Source organism: Erpetoichthys calabaricus, chromosome 4 (assembly GCF_900747795.2).
Source record: "Erpetoichthys calabaricus chromosome 4, fErpCal1.3, whole genome shotgun sequence".
Taxonomy (NCBI): Eukaryota; Metazoa; Chordata; class Cladistia; order Polypteriformes; family Polypteridae; genus Erpetoichthys; species Erpetoichthys calabaricus.
In genome coordinates, this window is record NC_041397.2 from 11,294,868 (window position 1) to 11,310,347 (window position 15,480).

General features: G+C 37.0%; 1 protein-coding gene across 2 annotated transcripts in view; it reads right to left on the reverse strand.

Annotated features, from left to right (window-relative positions):
* Window positions 1–15,480, reverse strand: part of col4a1 (collagen, type IV, alpha 1) — a 273,407-nt gene that overhangs the window by 48,159 nt on the left and 209,768 nt on the right. For both annotated transcript variants that reach the window (XM_028799211.2, XM_051926307.1), the window contains 5 exons: window positions 13,969–14,121; window positions 11,769–11,867; window positions 11,569–11,658; window positions 9,835–9,974; window positions 3,099–3,225 (listed from right to left, as the gene is read on the reverse strand). In XM_028799211.2, the coding sequence (XP_028655044.1) occupies window positions 3,099–3,225; window positions 9,835–9,974; window positions 11,569–11,658; window positions 11,769–11,867; window positions 13,969–14,121 (609 nt within the window). The remainder of the gene's footprint in view (window positions 1–3,098; window positions 3,226–9,834; window positions 9,975–11,568; window positions 11,659–11,768; window positions 11,868–13,968; window positions 14,122–15,480) is intronic.

Here is a 15,480-nt window from a genome sequence, read left to right on the forward strand (position 1 = left end):
ATGTATATGCTGAGGCGAGTAGCATGTTACAGCTGAGTGAATCTGTTTTAACAAAGATCTCAGCTACATCAAGCCAAATATAGTGAAAAGCTCATTGGGTAGCTGAGTTTCGCACCTTTCCAATGATGTATAGTTGTCCATAACTTGTAATTTGTACTACATGTCACAGCTGTATGTAAAAGGCAGGAAATAAATAGCTAACTTTACATACCATTAGACACCAAATTCAGTCACATTTTGATTGCAGTTTTGAATCTATCAAGACCTACGTGTTTGCTGAAGGAGTTAATGCTACGCTTGATTTGCAAGTACTGCTTAGTGTAATATTGAAGCATGCAGTTTTACAGTTCAAACGTCATGGGTTCAATTACAACACTCAGATGCTGTCTGCTGCATATTCTCTCAATGTTAGTTTTCTGAGTAGTGCTCTTTCAATTTCAGTTTCAAGTTAAAGCATTTGCAGTGTTTCTTAGTGTACCAGTAAGTACTGTTACACTGCACCTGTGCCTCTCAGAAATTTCACATGAGCCCCCTTTCTTTGATTCAGTGTCACTGTGTAACGCTGCTCGCATTGCGAGAACGTAAAAAAAAAATTCTGCTTGTCACTTGTTCACTTTCTAATCCCCTCTCCCACCCCTCCGCAATCAAATGGATTGACAACACTGTGCAATAATTATTATGTTTCTAATCATGCTCACTTCTACCGCTGCAGAAACTAGCATGATTACAAAGGGAAAATTAAATCGATGAGTGGGCTTGGGTCTGAAGTGAGTGAAACTAAAAAGGGGCAAAAAATATTGCATGGCATTGTTGATCCATTTGGTAAGGGAGGAGGTGGGGTTTTTATCATGAACAAGTCTCATGTTCTTGTAAGAAAAATTGGTTTAGGTGTTGTGGTAGGCGGCCGGGTCTATGTATGTTCTGGGGGAGCAACCATGGGCTACTCAGTACCTCCCCCGGGATGCTTGGTGGCAGCCTCCCTGGCTGACGATGGCGCCTCAGTTTCCCGCAGGGCTCCATGGGAGATGGAGTTCTTCACAGCCCTGTTGGGATCTGGGGTGGCCGCCAGGGGTTGCTGCATGGGTCCCTGAGCCTGCATGGATGACTCTGCACCCCCGCCTGGAAGTGCAATCAGAAACAGGTGATCAAGCACCTGAAGCACTTCCGGGTGGGCTATAAAAGGGGCCAGCAACCACCACTCAGCAGAAATCCCTAAAGCACCATTTTTGTATGTTTTATTTGGTTGAAATCGGTGTAAAAAAGATTTTTCATCACATAAATACCCTGTTTAAAAATTTTGACTGTTGTAATCACTACTCTTCAGCCATTTGCAGCTCCTTTATTACATAGAATTATAGCCATTTATTTTTTGGAATGTAATTTAATGGCAAAATCCCCTTATGGCATAAGGGGTTAAATAATTACCCAAGGAATCATTTATCCAGTACCAGCTTTTAAATACTAAAGTAAGATTTATAGACTATTATCCACTTAAACAGATGAATCTTGTCTGGTTTACAAGGGTCTTAGTGCCTGCTGACTTCGATGAATTGTACATTGCATTTGTTCATCCATAGTTCATCTGTCAGTGCTTGTGTGGATTTGTGTGTGCTGCATGGTTTGGTACTCACAATTAGGAGCCGAATGGAATGCACTTATACTTTCACAGGTATAGTTTCCCACTAAATTTGGAACAAGAAACTTACACATCCTAAAGATTTATCTGACATAGGTTTTTACTTGCAAATTAATTAACACCAACATCCACATAAAGTTAGATCCATAGGTATTTGAGTAGTGACACAATTTTCATATATAAATTTTCATATTTATATTTTCAGAAGTGTATAAATACTTTTGAGCCTCTGGGAATAGAAGGACCATGTATAAAAATGTCTGTCTTTTCTAAACAGCTCATACAATATTTTTGCTAAACCCCTTGAATTAAAACTGAAAGCCTATACTTCAATAATATATTGATGACTTTGTTTCAAATCCATTGTGGTGGTGCACAGAGCCAAAATTATGAAAACTGTGTCACTGTCCAAATACTTATGGACCTGACTGTATACATACATTTTAAGTTTATCCTTGCTACTAATATAAATTATATGCTATATTAACATTAGAAGAAAAGGTACAATACGCTTTGTCCAACAGTCTTCAGGGCTTACAAAAGGATTTTCACAGTCACACGTGAAGGAAGAGTGAGTTTTATGTTTGTTCATCCAAATGATTCAGCTTCGCCATACCTCTTGCTGGCTGGGTGCACTGCAGTTAATCATTTCAAGGCTTTACACAGTAATCCTCTCTTGCTAGTATAAAATACTTCTACTGAAAGTAACAGATCAATCAATTTCTTTCCATTAGAAAGACAATTGCATTTCTTTTATGTATGAAATTTCCTGCTTGTCTACTTTGCTGTTCTTCAGCAATGCTGCAAACACACCGAGATACACCTCACATAAATCTCCTTTGAAGTATGGGGAAACCATCCTTTGTTACTGGGCACACCGTAGGCTGTAGGGGGACTACTGAGGAAAGCAGAAATGAACTCAGGAGCTGACAGATTCACAGCTGACCCTGAATTATAAAGGGAGAACTGAATATTTTGCCTTTAGTTTATTGGGTGCATGTAATCCCAACTTTTTGATTGATAATCAGTGCCAGGCTTGCACATCAACAATGGCAAAGACAAGCTACAGCAGTTTTTCTCACTGACCCAGACCAGGTCCCTCAGGATCTGAAATATTCTTTGACAGAATGTTGTTTGATTACAACTGATACTGCTTTATCTGATGGTGTTCGCCAGATGCCACATACTGAAAAGAAGCCTGGTGCTGTACTTTTAGAGTAAAACTCATACTTTAGCTTCAAAAGAATTAAAAAATTTCAGCTCAGGTCTGAATCTGGAACAAAAGTCTTACATGCCATGACAAGGAATAAGAGGGCACTGCTACTTTGTCCTATACCAGGGTGATCAGAAATATCAGAAAAATCTTTTGTATATATTTGGATTTAATCTTAACTCAGCTGTGTTAAAAACCTAATGTGAAGGATTGGACACATTTTATGGGCACCATATGCATTATTAATACCTGGATATCCGGGAAGACCGATGTCTCCTTTCAGACCCTCCTTTCCAGGCATGCCATGGACACCATGGGTTCCTTTTTCTCCTTTAATGCCCACTTCACCAGGAAAACCAGGAAGACCTATTTCACCCTATACATATAAATAAATGCTTTGTTATGTTTAGTGAAAAACAAGGCCAGAAATTTCATTGCAAGAATATTTACACTAATACCAAATGGAAATTATGACTAAATTTGCATGGTATTAATACCTTTTTACATAATTTAAATGCATATTAGCTGCAAAAGATTAACTAAGAAATACCGGATGGTTCTACATGATTTCATATGGCTACTTAAAGAGGCTGTTACATGTAAAAAATGTTTATGTAGGACTCACCTTAAGATCTAAGATTAGACATTTTAATTATTAAGCAGACTAAGACATCAGAATTAATTAATTGTGGAATTTAAACTTTCAGACAAGCCTTTAGCAAGATATAATATACTATCATAACTCAGCTATCAGAAATCTATATATACAATATATAATGCAAAGATGACTGAATTACTCACACATCAACAAAAACACTATTTTTTTCCCTTAATTTAAAACACTGAAATTTGGCAGGATTGTACATATAGGGTAGTAGGCTAAGAAAGGACACTTCAATATATCAATATTTAGGAGTAAAGGCAATGGTAAAATCAAATACCCCAAAATCTCAAAAAATGCTTGGACTGAAATTTGGTGATGTTATAGAAAACAGAAAATTAGCCAACATATTTTTTTATTTCTCGATATTTGTTGGTAATAATGCTGTAGTAAATGGGCTATTCTTAAACTCCATGTCCCTTTTTTTGGCTTAGTGACTGCAGAGAAATGGGACCTGCAGTTGATAAAAACAAATGCCATCAACACAAGAGTGCCACAGGCCAAGCTGTGGTAGTTAATCTCTGAGATAAATGGGACTGGTGACGAATGAAGAAGACAAGGAGTCCTGTACAGGGAAAAGAAATGGGGTGATGTATTGCATGGAGAACTGTGAAGTGGATGAAAAAAAGTTAAGAAAAGCACAAGTAAGATTTGCTTAGCAATTGCACTATAAAGTGACCGTAAGTATCACTTTACTAAAAGCGAAAGTTAGTTAATAGGTCACCCATTACCTTAAGAGAGAAGGGCTGGCTGCTATATATACAGTAGTTAACAACATTTTTTCTTTTGACCTATTCTCTTCTGTACAAATCTTACGTCTCTCCTGTTCTGAACCATACTCCTTCATAAAAAGTTCTTGCTTGGCTGTCTGCATTTGAGACTGCCACATCTTCTTTCCTGTACCCAAAAAAGGTCACTACAATACATTTACAGGGAGAAACCTAAATACAGTACTGACATTTACCCCTTTTTGCCTTCACTATATGAGTACTTCTCAGAAAGCCTCCTCCCAATACTCTCATCTGTGGACTCGATAGGGGTCCCCTTTACATCCATATTTCCCCCCCAATCCAGATCATTTAAGAAGCCTCCAAAACATATTACTGGCAGTTGTTTACTTTCACTTAAACCAGTAGACAAAACAAACCCAAAATTAAAAATGTTCCATTCATTGCATGGGCTGCATATATGCACGGACTATGTGCGGTAAATGTCATTGCTGCTTGTAATAAAGTAAAACTCAATTCAGTGTTAAAACTTTATTTTCTGACTATGCATATGGCAAAACAAAAAAAAACCTTAAACATACTACTAATGAAAAACACTAAAAGAAATGTTTGAGTGAACAACATAAAAAATGAAAACTGTCAACATCTACTAATGATAAGAATATATACCCAGAATTCACATTATCCTTACTAATTACCTGTTTCCATTAAAAAAAATATAATTCCCAGTACAATTATGTTTTGCATTGACCATCAACAAAAGCCCAAGTCAGCTAGTAGGGCAAGCACAAATTGACAAACAACAGAAATGTTTTACTCATGTGCTAAAGTAAAGGAGCTACAATCAACTAATATCATTAGCCTCTGGTAAAAGAAATACAAACATTATATGCAGAAAAGTTCTTAATTAGTCACATACATTAGAACTTTTCATACATTCGATTAACATGCGGCATTATAACCAAGGGCCAGTATCCTACAAATTTTCCCAGGTAACACAGCTAGTAAAAAATATATACATAGTACACAAATGTTGCACATTTCCATCTCTTATATATATTTCTCTTCTGTTTTGTCCTGCTTCCACTTCAAAACCGGTCCCGCCCACATTCAGCCGACACGGCATTTCTCGATTCCTATTCCTCTTCTTCCATGTCATACACTATACTGGCCTGCTGAGCGTAATACATCCAACAAGTACTCGAGTAGCTTTACCACCTTTGCGGGACCACCTGTGTCTTTACAACAGCGTCTTACACAGCAAACATCGGAAGCTAAAAATTATCATTAACACATTCGAGAATACAACTCTTCTCTAGCGTTTGCTTCCATGGGTGCACAGATAACTCAACCTCCTGGCCACAGACCATACTGTTTTAAAATACACGGGCAAATTTATCACCAAATCTCTCCACTATACGCTAACACTTCTACCTCTTCAGGATATGGACAGTTGTATGTTTTTGACACAGCGCAAGCTACTGCAGTACGCTTACAAAATAAAGCAAACTCTGCATGCAGCGAAAATATACTTCTCCAGCTAGATTCCATGCTCAGAACCATCAACCCCTTCGCTAAATCATACAAACACATGCATGAAATCGCTCAGTCCAATCCAACAGCATCTGTACGAATGGTTTTCAAGGAAAACCCTGGGCAGGATTTACGATGATACAATGCCCCGGACATTGCAGCGATTTTCATCAGAGAAGATGGCAAAATGTCTGTCGAAAGGGACATTTTCTTCTATCCCATAGGCAACTCCTGTAAACAGATTTCCACGCTCAATATGAATTGCGATCCTATGGTTTACCCACTTTTATTCCCTTACGGAGACATTGGCTGGCACAAAGATTTACAACATGTTCTCGATAAAAGAAGCGCCAAGCGAATAAGGCTTACTCAATGTCAATTTTACGCGTACAGATTAGCAATGAGGAATACATTTAGTATTTTGCACTCCAGCGGCAAACTATTTCAACAGTACGCCGTAGATGCATATGTTAAAACAGAGGGCGCGCATCTCAACTATCTCAGATTACATCTACAAGATCAGACACACTGCAAACAAATGCTGAAAATAACAACGTACGTGTAGGCAAAATGATCATATTACTGTCCACATTTCCAGGAAGTCCAAGATACATGCAACAAAACTATCAGGATGCCATGGCCATAGTACGTAAATTCGGAAAGCCTGATTTATTTATTACTTTCACATGTAATCCTACTTGGATGGAAATTTTACATGCACACTGCGTCTTTCAAGAAGTATTTATTTCTTCTTGATTTCTGAATTCCTTTCTCACCGTTTTCCCTTCCTATTCTTACACCGCCATATGCTACGGCTAGTAGTTATTATAATGACAGGGATAATCAAGAAAAAAAGAAAAACTCTGGTAGACATTACAGCTTGCCTGAATAATTAAAATAGAATTAAGGCCATATAGTAGTGTCTATGTTTATAATTTTAGAAGATATGTTGTTAATATTTTATATCTTGATTGTTACCTACGGTGATATCAGTACATCAAGGTTTGTTGCAATTATTTCCAAGCACACAACTGTTGCCTGTTATAGTTCTGTAATTTTTATAGGTATTTTGTTTTACTGTTTATTTTAACATTATAATGGTAACATCAGCATGCTGACATTTTTATGACAGTGGTCCCCCCATGTTGTGGTGCACATTCATGGGTGCTGCCATCTTGTTTATAGTTTCTATTGTTGTTGCAGTCACGTGACAGAGATCACATGACATGCTGTGTCATCGTGCTCTGCCTATATAAAATGGTGGTGCACTGTAGTTTGTTATTGAATCATAGGATCTCTTTCTAAAAAGAAAATAAAAAGGAAAAAATATGTTAATGTGAGTTACGGGCAAAAGAAAAGATAGCGTCTGGCGCAAAAGGCAACTTTGATTCTAGTTTAGTGATTTTAATAATAATTTTTTGTTTGATCTTTTGGTTTTTTGACCCTAGCCTGACTTCTGATTCCTCTTTTGTTAGTCACATTCTCTGCCTTCCATTTAATGGTACATTTAATCAAAGTATAACAATGCCAAAGTTTTTTCTAGCCCGTAATATAACAATTATGTGTTGTAGTCATCTTGAATTGTGAGACATATAGGAGATTATAATAATAATAATACATTTTATTTATATAGTGTCTATACCATGAGATCACTACCCAAACAAAAAAAATGAAATAAATAATATTAAAATACATAAAATAAAAGTGCTGAAACCCTGCAAAATCAGCTGACACACTTGACATGCACAATAAAAAAAGAAAAACAAGAAAAAAGCAAGATTTCTTTTATGAGTTATGGTACAAATTCTAACACTTTAATTGCACTTATACTTAATAGCAAAATAAGACACCCTTAGATTCATTTACCAACTAGGAGGAAATCCCCAGCAGCATCAAAGCAATATGGACTAGATAGATAGATAGATAGATAGATAGATAGATAGATAGATAGATAGATAGATAGATAGATAGATAGATAGATAGATAGATAGATAGATAGATAGATAGATAGATAGATAGATAGATAGATAGATAGATAGATAGATAGATAGATACTTTATTAATCCCAAGGGGAAATTCACATACTCCAGCAGCACCTTACTGATACAGAAAACAATATTAAATTAAAGATTGATAATAATGCAGGTAAAAACAGACAATAACTTTATATACAGTAATCCCTCCTCCATCGCGGGGGTTGCGTTCCAGAGCCACCCGCGAAATAAGAAAATCCGCGAAGTAGAAACCATATGTTTATATGGTTATTTTTATATTGTCATGCTTGGGTCACAGATTTGCGCAGAAACACAGGAGGTTGTAGAGAGACAGGAACGTTATTCAAACACTGCAAACAAACATGTCTCTTTTTCAAAAGTTTAAACTGTGCTCCATGACAAGACAGAGATGACAGTTCTGTCTCACAATTACAAGAATGCAAACATATCTTCCTCTTCAAAGGAAACAGAGAGGAAAGCAAACAAATCAATAGGGCTGTTTGTCTTTTAAGTATGCGAAGCACCGCGGCACAAAGCTGTTGAAGGCGGCAGCTCACACCCCCTCCATCAGGAGCAGGAGAGAGAGAGAGAGAGAGAGAGAGAGAGAGAGAGAGAGAAAAACAAAGTCCAAAATCAATACGTGCCCTTTGAGCTTTTAAGTATGTGAAGCACCGTGCAGCATGTCGCTTCAGGAAGCAGCTGCACACAGAAGGTAGCAACGTGAAGATAATCTTTCAGCATTTTTAGACGAGCGTCCATATCATCTATGTGTGCGAACAGCCCCCCTGCTCACACCCCCTACGTCAGGATCTGAGAAAGTCAGCGCAAGAGAGAGGTTGAGAAAAGTAAGTTGGGTAGCTTCTCAGCCATCTGCCAATAGCGTCCCTTGTATGAAATCAACTGGGCAAACCAACTGAGGAAGCATGTACCAGAAATTAAAAGACCCATTGTCCTCAGAAATCCGCGAACCAGTAAAAAATCCGCGATATATATTTAAATATGCTTACATATAAAATCCGCAATAGAGTGAAGCTGCGAAAGGCGAAGCGAGATATAGCGAGGGATCACTGTAATGTTAACGTTTACCCCCCCGGGTGGAATTGAAGAGTCGCATAGTTTGGGGGAGGAACGATCTCCTCAGTCTGTCAGTGGAGCAGGACAGTGACAGCAGTCTGTCGCTGAAGCTGCTCTTCTGTCTGGAGATGACACTGTTTAGTGGATGCAGTGGATTTTCCATAATTGATAGGAGCCTGCTGAGCGCCCGTCGCTCTGCCACAGATGTCAAACTGTCTACCTCCATGCCAACAATAGAGCCTGCCTTCCTCACCAGTTTGTCCAGGCGTGAGGCGTCTTTCTTCTTAATGCTGCCTCCCCAGCACACCACCGCGTAGAAGAGGGCGCTCGCCACAACCGTCTGATAGAACATCTGCAGCATCTTATTGCAGATGTTGAAGGACGCCAGCCTTCTAAGGAAGTATAACCGGCTCTGTCCTTTCTTACACAGAGCATCTGTATTGGTACATTGATGATTATTTAACTTTCTCAAACTAACATAATCCAAAAAAGGGTTGTGGATACAAGATAATATGCTGGTAGCACTGAGTACAAGACTGGAAACATCTTGTGGCAGGTTACCTGTCTACTGTAGAGCACATTCAAAACACTATGTAGGAGGAAAATAGAGTACCAGGAGAAAATCCCACATATGCAAACTCCAGAAATATAAAATGCACTTTCCTAATAAAAGTAACAATGTCCACATGAGATGATGAGATTTCTGTGCAGAGCAGAGAGATCTATGATGGCAATCCACATGCAAGACAGGTCAGGCAAAATACATGGTTTTAGTTATTCCAGATTATAAAAATGGACATTCTAACAGCTTCCAATTACAGTTTTATTTTATTTGTTTCCAGCAGAAACCTTGGACAGAACATCAGTCATTCTAAACACACCCACACGCAATTACTGAGGGCAAACTGGCTGTGTATATTTGTATACTCTATACTAGCCCAGTGTAAGTAAGTGTCTTTTTTTAGTTTATTTTTCGGTCAAAGTGACTTTCTCACCTTTTCACCTTTAGATCCTGGATATCCAATTCCTTCAGGTCCTGGATCTCCTCTTTCCCCTTTATCCCCAGTGGTTCCAGGAAATCCTGGAATACCCGGAGTACCTTGGAGACCTTTGTCACCTTTTAATCCATCAGAACCTAAAGGAGAAGTACCATGGTTAACGTGTTACAAACTTTATCCTGTTAAACTGGGAAACATTTCAATGTATACATATTTACTATTGTTAGAACATCACAGAGAAAGTCTAGTTTATCTGTTTAATGAAAAGCAAAATTGTTCAAAAGTTTCCTTTAGGTGTACTAAAAGCCGTTTGGATTTCAACTCCAACTAAGTAACTCATCAATCTGAAGCTCATACTTCTTTGTGTGTAGAAAATAATGTACACCTGGTTTCCAACAGCTCTCTTTGAGCACACAATTTACTAACTCACCGAAAGAAGCCTAATGGTATTAAAATGGCTCATTATGATAATTAAGATGTTGCTGTCAAAAATATACTTTTGTGCCAAGTATACTATCACACATAAATAGACAAATTATGTTTCTTTATGCTAATTGTTCAGTTTTCCTTACAAAATAATCCTTCAATGCTGATATGTGTGAGAATGTACCATGTAATGAACTATTTCCCATTTTTTACCCCATTTTTATTACCTGAATTGTGTTTTGTTATTTGATTGCTTTTAAAATTAAATATTGTGTTTTTCTTTTTTGTATTAGATGTTCTGGATTCAAATTCCTTTACATACACATGCACCCACATATTAAATCATTTCTTTTCTGAAATTGCTCTTTATTGAACTGGGAAGTGTGGGCCGGAGCCTATGCCAGCAACAGTAGATGCAGGGAAGCAACCAACCCAGAAAAGGATGCCAATCCATCACACAGCACACTCATGCACACATGCACTCTCAAACATGAAGGGCCAAGATTTGATGAAAATGCCACTTATATCCTTGGCATGTGGGCAGAAAATGAAGTAAACTATATACTAAAACAAAAACATTTTAGTTTTTACTAACATACTTAAGTGTAGAAAACATGAAGTACTGAAATAAATAACTTAATACATGAAACAATTAACTTTGTAAAACCATTCTGCTGAAGTAATGTTAATAACTCCGCATGATGATTACTTTTTGAGGTGAATCTACACAACAGATGGGAAGGAAGACGAGCAGCAAAGTGCACAACCAGTCTCCTTTCAAAATGGCTGAATATCACAAGAATGTTTTTCAGTATGTGTATAACCTAAACATATGGATCAATACTTAAAAACATTTTTGGCTTGAAAAATAGATGCACTGTGTTGGCTAAGTTATAAAACACAAGCGTGGGTCAGTTATTTTTTAATATTAATAAAATATGCTTTAGTTTAGAATGCAGTGCCATGTAGCAAATTAATATATACCATGACTGAGAAGAAATACCTGACTTGAAAAATATGAAACTTATCCTTTAAGCAATAACTATCAGTCTTCAACACAAGATGTACTGTAGTGACTTACTTTCTGACATGCATACAAAGAATTCACATAGAAAGGGCTTAAAAAGAGTAAAACTGGTATATTGTAATTCATCTCATACAAAAGAAAACCATAATATTGCATGTTTTCAATTATTTATTGAGAATGTTTATTAATTTTAATGGATAAGGATAGGAAATTCTAAGATCGCAAGCTTTCTGAAACAATGGCTTTGGTGCATCAAATAAGGAAAAAGCATACAATACCTGGAATGCCCATTGGACCCATTGTTCCTTTAGCTCCTTTAACACCTTGATGTCCTGGTAACCCAGGAGTCCCCGAATCACCTTTGGGTCCTACAGAATATAACATAGAAAAACACACATTATATCTGACACTGTAAATAACTTCACTTTTTTTTAACTATGCATCTCATATCAATGTAAACAGCTGAGCCACCGCTTACCTGGCTTGCCTGGGGTTCCAGGTTGTCCATCTTCTCCTGGCATTCCAGGGTCACCAACTATTCCTTGATATCCCTTTTCTCCTGAAGGCCCAGTACCACCTGAAGGAAAATTTGAAGGAAAATATCTCAGAGCATAGGTTTTGGTCAATGGTTCTTCATTTTAGTGTGGATTACTATTTTGTGTTATTGAGATGCAGAAAATGGACAGCATGGTTGCACACAGTGGTTAGGTTAGTTCTTCAGCTCGGGTCCAGATCTCTGTGCACATTTCTCTTGAATTAGTGTGTGTTTGGTGAGGGTATATTATTTTCCTAATGTCTTCCAAAGACTTACATGGAAGGATAATGGAAATTCTACAGTTGTTCATTGTGAACACACATGAATTTACCTAGGAATTATGTTATGTCTTTTATGTGGTTGGTTTCTTCTTTATTCCTGATGTCAATAACCCTATGCAGAAATAAAATGTAAGCACAAAATATAAATGTGCTGCTGAAGAATTACAAGAAGGCCACACATTGCTAAAAATAACAAAACAAATGCTTGCTAATGCCCTAGATTCACTTGCATGAAAAAAGTTGAAACATGTTGAGGATCAAGGGATCTGAGAGTGCCTGGCTAGGAACATAGCGTCTTTTTGTTTTGTGTATAAACATTCTTGTTGGCACTCCTTATTTTTAAGTTTGTTTTTCAACCTGATGCTCCCTTTATTCTAATACAATCTTACCTAAACACAGTCAAAACTCTTAAGAGCTTTTACAGGTCAACTTTTGTGAAAGTGGTAATACAAAAATTTCATGGAATTCTATTCAGAAAGGGAAGTTTGAAAACCAGTATATGCAATGAAGCATAAAGTTATACCTTCTTGCAAGGTTTATTGCTTTAATCTCTACTATGCAGAGTGACTGCATTGGTGCCCAAACATGCTCTGAAGAAGAACACTCTGCTCAGCTGCATTCCTTGTAGCTTAGCATTTTAAAGATTTGGGGTTTAGCCTCTGGGAAGTAATGTTCCCTATAGGTACCACTAGTTTAACTGCCAAAATTTACCCTGGGAGTTACTTTCAGAGCCCACCCTTAGCTAGACTTTCATGATCCTGGTTAACAGTGACCCAACATGTGGATGGTAGGGTGCAAAAATGTTTGAATTAACTTTCACTCTCTGTAGATATATACTACCTGAAAAAAGTTTGGACACACCCTGACATTTTCATACTTTTGAAAGAAAATGATAGTTTTTTTTTATCAAGATACCATTAAAATTGAAGTTAAAATACAGCTAAGACATTACTAGTTTGACTAATGGCTATAGGTGCTTAATATGATTGATTTTTAATTTTATTCCCATATGACTGCCAAACCCCATTTTCAGCAGCGATTCTACGGTGTCTTAATTGAAAACTCATTTCAATTACACTTAATTACTCATGTTTAAGTGCCAATTGGTTATTAGAGAAACCTTTTTAAATGAATTAGCCCTACTGAAAGTTTCAATTCTGTTCACTTTGATTGCAAGGTACTGGCTTTCCTAAAGTAAAGTTCTGGGTTCAAACATGGCCAAAATGAACAACTTTTTCAAGAAGCATGTCATTCTATTGTTATTTTTTGTTTTGTGGAATGAAGGTTATTCCATTTGACAGACTGCCAAGAATCTGAAGATTTTATACAAAGATGTCTATTACTGTTTTGAGAGAAGAAGGCAAATTACTGTACTCCTATACGGTACTCTTGGAAACTAATAATGTCTAATAAAGAATTCATCCTTTCAGGAAATTCTGGATTTTGAAGAACCAATAGACATGTTTCCCACCAAGTAACATTTATACCTGGTAGAAAACTATGTATTATTGGCAATAAAGGATACTTTTTTTTATTTTGATATACTTTATTAATCCCTGAGGGGAAACTGTCTTTTTGTACAAACTTAAGTAACTGCAATGTGTTTTAATGATTGAAAGAAAATGTTGGATGGACTCAAGAAAATGAGTCAATGTGCACCAAATGAAATATCTGCTTTAGCAGTGATGTAAGGAGTGCAAATCAAATGAATCATGAAAACTGTGTATTCTGGTACATCCACAGACACAAGCTTAGTGAGCAAACTTCATGTTGAAGGCACTCAGCCAACAGTGATGACATACATTTATAATAAACTACTAAGATGATTTTAAGCATTTTTCATTGTCAACATTGGTACTCACCTGAGTCTCCTCGATCTCCTTTATCTCCTTTGTAATGCATCATCTGAGAAGCATTCATGTAGCCAGCAGGACCTTGAATGCCCTTTTCACCTGGTTCTCCTTTCAGTCCTGTATCACCTGGAATTCCCCTATGACCAGGAGGACCTGGATCCCCTATTATACAAGAAAACAATATGTGATTTTAAAAAGTTAAAAATAAAATCCACTTTTTTCCAATATCTGTTTAAGTAGCTAATGCTAGATGAAGAAATCCTGGCTTTAGATATTAACCATAAACAAATTCGCTATCAGGACTTATCAGTGGCCTAGATAAGCATTATGTTCAAAATGAATATTGTAATCAATTGATACTTATGAAAAAAAATCAGCATCTTAGTTTTCTGAGCAGTGCTCTTTCAGTTTCAAATTAAGAGTACAGTGGGAAGTTTCAAATGGGTATGATCCTCCCAACCAATCAAATCTCACTGAATCAGTTTTATAGTTTGCCTAAATCCAATTTAAATGAGCATGGCCCAGAGAAGACAGGGGCCTTTCTAGATCAAGTTCACATATGGCTTCTTCTTTGCATGATAGAGCTTTAACCTGCATTTGTGAATGGCACGGCAAACTGTGTTCATAGACAATGATTTCTGGAAGTGTTCTTGAGCCCATGCAGTGATTTCCATGACAGCATCATGCTGGTTTTTAATGCAGTGCTGCCTGGGGGCCCAAAGATCATGGCCATCAAATATTGATTTTCGGCCTTGTCCCTTGCACACAAAGATTTCTCCAGATTCTTGTAATCTTTTGATGATATTATGTAGTGTAGATGATGACATATTCAAAGTCTTTGAAACTTTATGTTGTGGAACATTATTCTGAAATTGTTCCACAATTTGCATGCACTTTTTTTAAGAATTGGTGAACCTCTGCCCATCTTTACTTCTGAGAGACTCTGCCTCACTATGACGATCTTTTCATACCCAATCAAGTTACTGACCTGTTGCCAATTAATCTAATTAGTTGCAAAGTGTTCCTTCAGCTATTTCTTTTTAGTATGCCTTAGTTTTCCAGTCTTTTGCTGCCCCCATCCCAACTTTTTATGAGACGTGTTGCTGCCCTCAAATTCAGAATCAGCTGATATTTTTCATGAAATAGTAAAAGGTCTCACTTTCAACATTTGATATGTTTTCTATGTGTTCTATTGTGAATAACATATGGGTTTGTGAGATTTGAAAATCATTGCATTCTGTTTTTATTTACATTTTACACAGCGTCCCAACTGTTATGGAACTGGGGTTGTACATAGCACACAAGCAAACAATTACTCTGTGATCAAAAGGTCAAAAAATCAACAAACAGCATCACCCTGAAAAAGTAAAAAAGATGGCTGTTGGTAACTTTGATTATCCTTTTTTATGCAAGGCATTTTACTATGGTATTGGCAATTAAATAAGCAGCGTAGACTAAAGACTGTCAGTGTCTATATTTTACTTTAGAATGCACTTGAAGTCTTTATATCAACATTAATCT